The following is a 12,556-nucleotide window of genomic DNA, read 5'->3' on the forward strand; positions in this document are numbered from 1 at the left end:
TCTCCTCTGTAAAGCCACCTGCATTATCAGTGCTGTGCATTTTACAGGACACTTACGTATTCTACATATCTATTGACAGTGTTAGTTAAGAAATAGTGAATCTCTTCAGGGTTATGTATTACAAGTACCCTGTGATATACATCCAGTCTTTACTGTGCATTGATATATCTATAAGTCTCTATAGCTTTACTTAGTATTGCTAGTCCAGTGCAGTTTTATTGTTTGTCATAATTTCTGAATTGTACATGTGACTGTGTGTGTGTGTGCATATAGCTGCTGTGTGATTTCTACTTCATGTATCTCACTCAGATTGCTATCCCTATTTTCTGTACCCTGAGAGGGGGGGGGGGGGGGGACGGCTAAGTGCGTCAGGGTTATTATTTGATATAGGTATTTGACTGGATATTCTTATTGTGTTTTTTTCCTGTGATTTTCAGTCACTGTATAACTCTTGAATCCTCTGTTTGTGCTATCACATTGCACAGGGGGTTCTTGGTCAGGTATTATACTGCTGATATTGTACTGTGTTGCCCATGGTTCACGCTTTCAGATTATGTCAGCTTCAAGGGGCAACAGGTCTATGTCTGATCCCGCATTACGGGGTGGTGACGCCGCAGACACATTAGTGGAAAACATTGCAGCGGAGGGTTCAGGTTCTGGGGGTTCCCTACCCCCCTGTAAGTCTGTAGCAACGGGGGTACATAATGACCCACATTGGGCTACTTTCTTTACTTTACTGAATATGCTACTAACTAGACTTACGCCCCCTATGGGACCTCACATGCCTGTACAGTCACATATTGTCCCTGCGGTTAATCCGCCATGGGCAGATCTCCTGTCCACTCAGTTACAGCAATTGAATCACTCACTGAACAAACAAACCTAACCCTCGCCCGCCTAAGTCCAAGGGATCCTCTAAGCGGGCTATTACTTCCTCACAATCCACACATGTTTTAGACACTTCGTCTGATGAGAATGGCGTGTATACTGACCCCTCAGACACTGATCCAGATGCTTCTGATGGGGAATCTGTTTCACAGGTGGATGTTCCTGACCTATTAGAGGCTATCAGGCTGATTCTTCAAATTGATGATGACCCAGAACCTGTTGTTACCTCTAAGAAACCGGATAGATTTAAACGTCAGAAGGTTACTAAACTAGTTTTACCTCATTCTGACCACTTAGTTGACAATGGCATATGTCAGGAATCCTGGGAAAATCCAGGAAAGAAATTCACACCTCACAAGAAGATGCTGGCTCGCTATCACCTCGCTGCGGAATTAAGTAAAAATTGGGAAACACCACCACCGGTGGATTCGCAAGTGGCTCGGCTGGTGGAGTCCTCTGCTCTGCCTGTAACTACCGTCACCTCTCTGAAAGAACCGATGGATAAGCGTGTGGAGGGTTGCTTAAAAGCTATTTATACCCTTTCGGGAGCTGTGCATCGGCCCACTATTGCGGCTACTTGGGCTGCAGAAGCTATTGAAGCATGGGATTAGGAGGTGGAAGCAGAGCTGCCGTTCAGTTTTTCTGGTATTGCTAGACAATGTCTCTCGTATATTGTCACAGCCTCTTATTACATTAAGGAGGTGGCTTCTGATGCCGGTATTCTGGTGGCCAAGGCTTCTACTACATCCATTCTGGCTCGCCGGATTCTCTGATTACAGTCCTGGTCTGTGGATCTGGACTCTAAGAAAAGAGGTGCTCCCTGTTAAGGGAAACATTCTTTTTGGTGAGGAACTCAACAAGATTGTGGCTGACTTAGCCTCAGCTAAGATGGCGTGTCTGCCTAGTACAGCTCCTTTGGTCCCGAAGGTTAAGAGTACTTCCTTTCATTCCTTTCGACCTCCAGGTAAAGCAAAGGGTCAGGCGTACCCGTAACAGACTCGCACTTCCAAAACCACTAAGCCCAAACCTAAACGTGCCTGGGCTGCCCGTCAGCCTGCTTCCAAATCAGACAAGCCTACTGAATGATGGGGCGGTCCTCCTCCTGGGGGATCCCAGGGTGGGAGGCCGACTTCTAAGGTTTACCCAGGTATGGTTGAAGACCACTTCCGACGCCTGGGTAAGGGAAGTTGTCACTCACGGATAATCCATATCTTTCAAGAATCGTCCCCCTCCTCAATTTTGCCTGACAAACATCCCTTTGGATCAGGTGAAAACAAAAAAACTCTTCATTCAGTGGTACAGTCCCTCCTGGACACGGGAGTGGTAGTGCCGGTGCCTCTGGCTTAGAGAGGCAAGGGTTACTATTCACCGCTGTACCTAGTCCCGAAACCGAATGGTTCCTCCTGACTCATTCTCATCCTCAAGTCCTTGAACAAATTTGTGAGGGTCCCGCAATGATGAACCCGCAATTTCCCGCAATGATGAACAGAGACTCAGTCCCCAAAACAGCGTCTCAATCCCCTCCCATTTGTCCGCAAAAACGATCTCTGGCCCATATATCGCAGTCTGACTCTGACGCTGGCGGGTGAAACATGGAGGAGGGTGAGGTGGATTTGGAGGGAGGTGATGCGGCTCTGTCACAGGGAATAGAGGGTCTGATAGAGGCTGTCAGAGATGTTTTACATATTCCTGATATGGTGTCAGAGGAGTGTAAGGAATCTTATTTTAATGTAAAAAAAGAAATTCTCAGTCACTTTTCCTGTGTCAAAGGAATTGAATACCCTGTTTGAAGAACCAGGGGTTAATCCTGATAGGAAATATCAAATCCTTAAGAGGTTGCGCTAATCTTTTCCTTTTCCTCTGGAGTATAGTAAGAAATGGGAAAATCCACCGTTAGTGGACGCATCAGTCTCTAGGCTATCACGGAAAATTGTATTGCCTGTTCCTGGTGCAGCCTCCCTAAAAGACTCGGCTGATCATCAAAGACTACACTCAAATCATTGTACACAGCTGCTGGGGTGGCCCAGAGACCCACTATTGCATGTGCGTGGATCACAAAAGCCATTGTTAAATGGTCAGGTAACTTAATTGAGGGGTTAGATTCCTTGCCTGGGGGGATGTTGTTCTACTCCTACAGCATATGCAGGACTCTGCGAACTTTATGGTGGAAGCCATGAAAGAGATAGGCTTGCTTAATGCACACATCACAGTTATAGCAGGGTCGGCACGCAGGGGGTTGTGGCTACGCCAGTGGACTGCTGACGCGGACTCCAGGAAATGCGTGGAAGGCCTACCATTCACAGGAGAGGCCTTGTTTGGAGATGAACTAGACAAATGCACGACTACAATTCTTCTGTCACGTCTGGTCAAGTTCGTGCCAGGATCCCTGGGTCATAGATCTTATTTCCCAGGACTACAGACTGAAGTTCCAGGAGCTCCCACCTCACAGATTCTTCAAATCAGGCTTACCAGTTTCACAAGAGACAAGTGTAACTTTACAGCATGCCATCCAAAAACTGGTACAGACTCAAGTCATTGTTCCAGTTCCACCTCATCTGCAAAACAAGGGGTACTATTCTAACTTGTTTGTAGTACCGAAGCCAGACGGTTCGGTAAGACTGATTCTGAGCCACAAGTTGTTGAATCTGTACTTATGAGTGTTCAAATTCAAGATGGAGTCTCTGAGAGCAGTGATCTCAGGTCTGGAGGAGGGGGAATTCCTAGTGTCTCTGGATATCAAGGATGCGTACCTTCACATTCCGATCTGGACGCCTCATGAGGCTTATCTACGGTTTGCACTACAGGACTGTCACTACCAGTTCCAGGCCCTGCCATTTGGTCTCTCCATGGCACCAAGGGTGTTTACCAAAGTAATGGCAGAAATTATGTTTTTACTCTGAAAACAGGGAGTGAACATAATTCCGTACCTGGACGATCTCCTGATAAAGGCACCGTCCAGGGAAAGGTTGCTGGACAGCATTTTTCTCAAACCAAACTTCTCAAGGATCACGAGTGGATTCTGAACCTTACGAAATCTCACCTAGAGCCAACACGGACGCTTCCATTCTTGGGAATGATACTGGACACGGAGTCGCAGAAAGTATTCCTTTCATTGGAAAAGGCATTGGCAATCCAGTCGATGAATCAAGATGTCCTGAAGCCAACCCGGATATCGATGCATCTTTGCATTCACCTTCTGAGGAAAATGGTGGTCTCTTACGAGGCGCTTCAATACGGAAGATTTCACGCAAGACCCTTTCAGCTCGATCTGTTGGACAAATGGTCCGGATCGCATCTTCACATGCACCAGAGGATCCGTCTGTCACCAAAAGCCAGGATCTCCCTTCTGTGGTGGCTACAGACTTCTCACCTCGTCGAGGGTCGGAAGTTCGGGATTCAGAACTGGATTCTGTTAACCACAGATGCAAGCCTCAGAGGTTGGGGAGCAGTCACCCAGGGGGTGCAGTTTTAAGGAAGATGGTCAAGTCAGGAAGTCATCCTTCCAATCAGCATTCTGGAACTCAGGACCATATACAATTCCCTTCTGCAGGCCATTCAGGTCCACGTGATGGCAGTGATGTACATAAACTGGCAGGGCGGAACAAAAGCAGAGCAGCAATGTCAGAGGGGTCCAGAATTCTCCTCTGGGCAGAAAAACACGGCGGTCTTCATTACGGGAGTAGACAACTGGGAAGCAGACTTCCTCAGCAGACACGACCTGCACTCGGGGGAGTGGGGTCTTCACCCGGAAGTGTGCTTGACACATCGATGGGTATGCTTGACACGTCGATGGGTATGTCAGGTGCTTGACACGTCGATGGGTATGTCCACAGATCGACATGATGGCCTCTCATCTCAACAAGCAGCTCAAGCGGTATTGTTCCAGGTCGACATACCCAGAGGCAGTGGTGGTAGACGCCCTGACGACTCCATGGGTCTATCATATGGCGTACGTGTTTCCTCCACTTCCTCTGATCCCAAGGATTCTTAAAAAAACAAAAAGGGAAAAGGTTTAAGCAATACTCATTGCTCCAGACTGGCCAAGAAGGTCCTGGTACTCGGACCTTCTGGAGATGCTCCTCGAAGATCCGTGGCCTCTACCTCTTCGCGAGGATCTTCTGCAACAGGGCCCATTCGTCTATCAGGACTTACTGCTGCTACGTTTGATGGCATGGATGTTGAATGGCTGATTTTAGCCAGGAGAGGGATCCCTAACAAGGTGATCCCGACTATGATCCAAGCCAGGAAGGAGGTAACGTCTAAACATTACCACCGTATTTGGAAGAAATATGTCTCTTGGTGTGAGATTATTCTGTGGTGGAATTTCATCTGGCACATTTCTTGCTTTTTCTGCAGGCAGGTGTGGATGTGGGCCTACGTATGTGCACCATAAAAGTCCAGTTTTCAGCCTTGTCCATTTTCTTTAAGAAAGGTGTGTCGGAACAGGGGGTTTTGTCTCACAAAAGCCCCCATTTAATTTTCCATGAGGACAGAGTTGAACTCAGAACTTGTCAGCAATTTCTTCCTAAAGTGGTGTCTGCTTTTCACATCAACTAACCTATTGTAGTTCTGGTTGTCACCGACACTTCTGCTACTTCAAAGTCCTTGGATGTTGTGAGGGACTTGAAGGTGTATGTAAAGCGAACAGCTCGTCACAGGAAATCGGACTCGCTGTTTTTTTTAATCATCCCAGTAAAATTGGATGTCCAGCTTCAAAGCAGTCCATTGCACGCTGGATCAGGCTTACTATCCAGCATGCTTATTCCACGGCAGGTTTGCTGGTTCCAAACTCTTTACAGGCCCACTCGACTAGGTCAGTGGGTTCTTCCTGTGCGGTTGCCTGGGGTGTCTTGGCTTTGCAGCTCTGCAGAGCAGCTACTTGCAAGGCCGGTTCTACACCTTGTGGCGCCCAGTGCGAAAGTTTCCACTGGCGCCCCCCCCGCGTCAAAAAAGGGCGTGGCTTCATAGGGGAGGGTCGTGGCCACAGTTATGCCTCCAGATTTGCCCCAAGTAGTCGTGTGCCCAGTTGATTTGCCCCCAGTAGCTGTGCCCCCAGTAGGTGTGCCCCCAGTAACTTTGTCCCCTTTAGCTGTTCCCGCTGTAGTTGTGCCCCCTGTAGTAGTGCCCCCATTAGCTGTACCCCCAGTTGATTTGCCGCCAGTAGCTGTTCCGCCTGTAGCAGTGCCCCCAGTATGTGCCCAATGTAGATGTGCCCCCTGTAGATGTGCCCCTTGTAGCTGTGCCCCCAGTAGTAGTGCCACTTGTATCTGTGCCCCCTGTATGTGCCCCCAGTAGTGCCCCATGTAACTGTGGCCCCTATATGTGCCCCCAGTAGTAGTGCCACTTGTAGCTGTGCCCCCTGTATGTGCCCCCAGTAGTAGTGCCACTTGTATCTGTGCCCACTGTATGTGCCCCCAGTAGTAGTGCCACTTGTAGCTGTGCCTCCTGTATGTGCCCCCAGTAGTAGTGCCACTTGTATCTGTGCCCCCTGTATGTGCCCCCAGTAGTAGTGCCACTTGTAGCTGTGTCCCCTGTATGTGCCCCCAGTAGTAGTGCCACTTGTATCTTTGCCCCCTGTATATGCCCCTTGTATCTGTGCCCCCAGTAGTAGTGCCACTTGTATCTGTGCCCCCTGTATGTGCCCCCAGTAGTAGTGCTACTTGTATCTGTGCCCCCAGTAGTAGTGCCTCTTGCAGCTGTGCCCCCTGTATGTGCCCCCAGTAGTAGCGCTGCTTTGAAACCCTAAAAGAAAAACCACAATACTTACCAGCCTCGCTCCTGCTTCCAGACCGCTGCTGCTGCTGTCTCCGGGTGCCGGCTCATCTCTATGGGAGAGACGTCATAACATCTCTCCCATACCAGCGCCGCACTGACATTAGGGGTCAATTTTGACCTCTAGTGTGAGTAAGCGACGCCGGCTGCAGCGGGCGCACACGGCGCTAGCTGGAGCCGGGGAAAGAGGGAGGATACTTATTAGCGGCTCTTGCCACGAAGGCGGCGCCCTCAGGGAAGCGGCTCCCCAGGCAAAAAGCCTGCTGGCCCATGGCAAGAGCCGCTACTGGCTACTTGGTCTGGTTCGAACACGTTTCTAAGTTGTACAAGTTCGATACTTTGGCCTCTGAGGACCTTCAGTTTGGTCAATAAGTTCTGCAGGAACCTTAGCACTCTTCCACCTGGTTTGGGAGCTTTGGTACATCCACATGGTACTAAATGGACCCTAGTATCCTCTAGGACGTAAGAGAAAATAGTATTTTAATTACCTACCGGTAAATCCTTTTCTCGTAGTCCATAGAGGATACTGGGCGCCTGCCCAGTGCTTCGTTCTTCCTGCACTGTTTCTTTGTTAAGTAATGTTGGTTCAGCTGTTGCTGGTCCTGTTTTATGTTGGGTCAGCATAGCTCTCCTGACCACTATCCATATCTATCCTTCTCTCAAAGTATGTCCATCTCCTCGAGCCCAGTTTCCTAGACTGAGTCTGGTAAGAGGGGCAGAGAGGGAGGAGCCAGCCTACACTATCAAATTCTTAAAGTGCATATGGCTTCTAGTGGACCCGTCTATACCCCATGGTACTAAATGGACCCCAGTATCCTCTACGGACTATGAGAAAAGGATTTACTGGTAGGTAATTAAAATCCTATTTTAAATGACGGCCTTAAACAAATGGGGATGTGGCAGAATTTACAAGCCGCCGCTTAGTAAATAAACCCCTAAAAGTTAAAGATGGTCAGTAACAATAAAAATACTTCACTGCAAAGTTTCTTAACAATTATCCCTGTATCTTTTATTCTAGGAAGGGTTAATTGAAAACAGAACTCTCTGGCTCTGGATAAAGAGACTATTTAACTACAAGTCGAAAAGTCAGTACAGAATATTGCAAAGGACATTACAGAAAGAGACAGATTGGCCTCTTCAGAACAGAACAGACTATGCAATTCAGGCTGTTCCTGTAAAGGACTGTGATGCTATTGTGTACAGTAACCCAGTTTACTGTACACCCCAACATAATGTAAAAGAATCTCCATCAGAACAGACATTTGTAACGATGATGTGATTGCAAAGTTTACAAAAAATTGATGTGATTGTGATTAATTCTGTTATTCAGTAACAACTGCATACTTTTAAGCATTGTAATAATATCAGAAAATAAGAATTTACTCACCGGTAATTCTATTTCTCGTAGTCCGTAGTGGATGCTGGGTACTCCGTAAGGACCATGGGGGGTATAGACGGGCTCCGCAGGAGACTGGGCACTCTTAAAAGAAAGATTAGGTACTATGGCCCTCATTCCGAGTTGTTCGCTCGGTAAAAATCTTCGCATCGCAGCGATTTTCCGCTTAATGCGCATGCGCAATGTCCGCACTGCGACTGCGCCAAGTAAATTTGCTATGTAGTTAGGAATTTTACTCACGGCTTTTTCATCGTTCTGGCGATCGTAATGTGATTGACAGGAATGGGTGTTACTGGGCGGAAACAGGCCGTTTTATGGGCGTGTGGGAAAAAACGCTACCGTTTCCGGAAAAAACGCAGGAGTGGCCGGAGGAACGGAGGAGTGTCTGGGCGAACGCTGGGTGTGTTTGTGACGTCAAACCAGGAACGACAAGCACTGAACTGATCGCAGATGCCGAGTAAGTCTGGAGCTACTCAGAAACTGCTACGAGGTGTGTAATCGCAATATTGCGATTACATCGTTCGCTATTTTAAGATGCTAAGATTCACTCCCAGTAGGCGGCGGCTTAGCATGAGCAAATCTGCTAAAATCCGCTTGCGAGCGAACAACTCGGAATGAGGGCCTATATCTGGTGTGCACTGGCTCCTCCCTCTATGCCCCTCCTCCAGACCTCAGTTAGGGAAACTGTGCCCGGAAGAGCTGACATTACTAGGAAAGGATTTGGAATCCAGGGTAAGACTCATACCAGCCACACCAATCACACTGTACAACTCGTGATAACTATACCCAGTTAACAGTATGAACAATAACTGAGCCTCTCTCAACAGATGGCTCATACAATAACCCTTTAGTTAAGCAATAACTATATACATGTATTGCAGAGAGTCCGCACTTGGGACGGGCTCCCAGCATCCACTACGGACTACGAGAAATAGAATTACCGGTGAGTAAATTCTTATTTTCTCTGACGTCCTAGTGGATGCTGGGTACTCCGTAAGGACCATGGGGATTATACCAAAGCTCCAAAACGGGCGGGAGAGTGCGGATGACTCTGCAGCACCGAATGAGCAAACTCAAGGTCCTCCTCAGCCAGGGTATCAAACTTGTAGAATTTTGCAAAAGTGTTTGAACCCGACCAAGTAGCAGCTCGGCAAAGTTGTAAAGCCGAGACCCCTCGGGCAGCCGCCCAAGAAGAGCCCACCTTCCTCGTGGAATGGGCGTTTACTGATTTAGGATGCGGCAGTCCAGCCGCAGAATGTGCAAGCTGAATGGTGCTACAGATCAAGCGAGCAATAGTCTGCTTTGAAGCAGGAGCACCCAGCTTGTTGGGTGCATGCAGGATAAATAGCGAGTCAGTTTTTCTGACTCTAGCCGTCCTGGAAACATAAAGTTTCAGGGCCCGGACTACGTCCAGCAACTTGGAATCCTCCAAGTCCCTAGTAGCCGCAGGCACCACAATAGGTTGGTTCAAATGAAACGATGATACCACCTTAGGGAGAAATTGGGGACGAGTCCTCCATTCTGCCCTTTCCATATGGAAGATCAGATATGGGCTTTTACATGACAAAGCCGCCAATTCTGACACACGCCTAGTCCAAGCTAAGGCCAAAAGCATGACCACTTTCCACGTGAGATATTTTAGCTCCACGGTCTTAAGTGGCTCAAACCACCCCTGTAACAACGTCCGAACTTCAGGCAGTGAAGCCAGTTCTTTTTGAGAGAAAAAGGGATAAGGCCGAAATCTTGGCCTTTATGGATCCTAATTTTAGGCCCATAGTCACTCCTGACTGTAGGAAGTGCAGGAATCGACCCCCCTGGAATTCCTCTGTAGGGCCTTCCTGGCCACACACCAAGCAACCTATTTTCGCCATATACAGTGAAAAAGTCTTGCTGTCACGTCTTTCCTAGCCTTTATCAGCGTAGGAATAACTGCATCCGGAATGCCCTTTTCCGCTAGGATCCGGCGTTCAACCGCCATGCCGTCCAACGCAGCCGCGGTAAGTCTTGGATCAGACAGGGTCCCTGTTGCAACATGTCCTGACTGAGAGGCAGAGGCCATGGGTCCTCTGAGAGCATTTCTTGCAGTTCCGGGTACCGAGTCCTTCTTGGCCAATCCGGAGCAAAGAATATTGTTCACACTCCTCCGTTTATTACAATTCTCAGCCCTTGGGTCTGAGAGGAAGAGGAGGGAATATATAGACCGACTGGAACACCCACGGTGTTACTAGTTCGACCACAGCTATCGCCTGAGAGTCCCTTGACCCAGCGTAAAACCTTTTTTATCTTTTTATTGAGGTGGGACGCCATGTAGTTTCCATCAATTTGCAAAACTGCGTGAAAACTTTCTGATGAAGTCACCACTTTCCCGGGTGGAGGTCGTGTCCACTCCCGGAATGAACACTGCTGACAGTGCGCTTACTTGATTCTCCGCCCAGCGAAGAATTCTGGTGGCTTCTACCCTCGCCACCCTGCTCCTTGTGCCGCCCTGGCGGTTTACATGAGCCCCTGCGGTCTGACTGGATCAGAACCGGTTGGTCGCGAAGCAGGAACTCCGCTTGACTTAGGGCGTTGTATATGGCCCTTAGTTCCAGGATATTGATGTGAAGGCAAGTCTGTTGGCTTGACCACAAACCTTGGAATTTTCTTCCCTGTGTAACTGCCCCCCACCCTCGGAGGCTTGCATCCGTGGTCACCAGGACCCAGTCCTGAATGCCGAATCTGCGGCCCTCGAGAAGGTGAGCACTCCGCAGCCACCACAGGAGAGACACCCTGGCCCTGGGGGATAGGGTGATTAACCGATGCATCTGAAGATGTGATCCGGACCACTTGTCCAGTAAGTTCCATTGTCCTTGCATGGAACCAGCCAAAGGGGATGGCCTCGTATGATGCCATCATCCTTCCCAGGACTCGAGTGCAGTGATGCACTGACACCTGTTTTGGTTTTCAATGGATTCCTGACCAGTGTCATGAGCTCCTGAGCTCTCTCTATCGGGAGATAAACCCTCTTCTGGTCTGTGTCTAGGATCATGCCTAGGCGAGGCAGATGAGCTGTAGGAACCAACTGCGACTTTGGAATATATAGAATCCAGTCGTGTTGCCGTTTCACTTCCAGAGAAGGTGATACGCTGTCCAGCAACTGCTCTCTTGATCTCGCTTTTATGAGGAGATCATTCAAGTATGTGATAATAGTGACACCTTGCTTCCGCAGGAGCACCATCATATCCGCCATTACCTTGGTGAAATTGGTAATGACAATCCCGTACCGCAATTCTGAGGTACGCCTGATGAGGTGGATAAATGGGGACACGAAGGTATGCATCCCTTATGTCCCGATTCATTTCAGGCATGCAATGACCGCTCTTAGCGATTCCATCTTGAACCTGAACCTTTTCAGGTATATGTTCAGGGATTTTAATTCAATATGGGTCTAACCGAACCGTCTGGTTTCGGGATTATAACATGGTCGAATAATAACACCCTCTTGTTGAAGGAGGGTACCCTTGACCACCACCTGTTGAAGATACAATTTACGAATTGCAGTTAACACTGGCTCCCTCTCTTGGGGGGAAGCCCGCCGGGTCCTCGGTGAGGGGGCATCTTCTCACAGTCCAGCCTGTATCCTTGCGATACAATTTCTATTGCCCAGGGATCTAACAGGGAGTGAACCCACTTGTGGCTGAACTTATGAAGGCGTGTCCCCACCGGGCCTAGCTCCGCCTGTGGAGCCCCAGCCACATGCGGTGGATTTTTGTAGAGGCCGGGGAGGACTTCTGTTCCTGGGGACTAGCTGTGTTGTACAGCTTCTTTCCTCTGCCCCCGGCTCTGACAAGAAAGGACGCACCTCAGACTTTCTTGTTTCTTTATTCGAAAAGCTGCATTTAATAATGTCGTGCTTTCCTAGGCTGTGCAGGAATATAAGGCAAAATATCAGAATTACCAGCTATAGCTGTGGAGACCAGGCCCGAGAACCTTTCTCCACACAATCCTCAGCCTTCCATATGCCTCTTAAGTCGGCATCATCTGTCCAATGTATATTCTACAGGACACGTCAAGCAGAAATCGACATAGCTTTTGTCTCTAGGACCCAGTATACTCATGTCCCTTTGAGCATGCTTTATAATTATATATCTATCACTTAAGACAGCATCTTAAAATATTTATATGCATACTAGGGTCTCAATCTCTGCTGATAAAGTACCTGTCCACGCTGCCACAGCGCTATAAACCCATGCCGACACAATCGCCGGTCTGGGTAGTATACTAGAATGTGCACGCTATCTGCAGGATCCCTGAGAATAGCTAGTGCAAACAGGACACCCAAGGAGAAGATTCTCAACACATCCTGGCCCTAGTGGGGAAAGGATACAGCCTGAGAATTCTCTTGTGGGAAGCTGCCGTCTCTTGTCTGGAGATTCCCGCTCTTTTTCCTCATGAGAGGAGGGAAATTTACCTCAGCATTCTTCCCCTTAACATGTGTACTCTCGTGTCAGGGACAGATGA

General features: G+C 48.5%; 1 protein-coding gene across 1 annotated transcript in view; it reads left to right on the forward strand.

Annotated features, from left to right (window-relative positions):
* The window catches only part of LOC134909502 (probable cation-transporting ATPase 13A4), a 254,988-nt gene extending 247,015 nt beyond the window's left edge, over positions 1–7,973 (forward strand). Inside the window, exon 30 of the mRNA XM_063916437.1 lies at positions 7,679–7,973. Coding sequence (XP_063772507.1) covers positions 7,679–7,939 — 261 coding nt within the window. The 3' untranslated portion in view covers positions 7,940–7,973. The remainder of the gene's footprint in view (positions 1–7,678) is intronic.
* Positions 7,974–12,556: the final 4,583 nt, after the last annotated feature.

The sequence above is a fragment of the Pseudophryne corroboree genome, chromosome 4 (genome assembly GCF_028390025.1).
Source record: "Pseudophryne corroboree isolate aPseCor3 chromosome 4, aPseCor3.hap2, whole genome shotgun sequence".
NCBI classification, from domain to species: Eukaryota; Metazoa; Chordata; class Amphibia; order Anura; family Myobatrachidae; genus Pseudophryne; species Pseudophryne corroboree.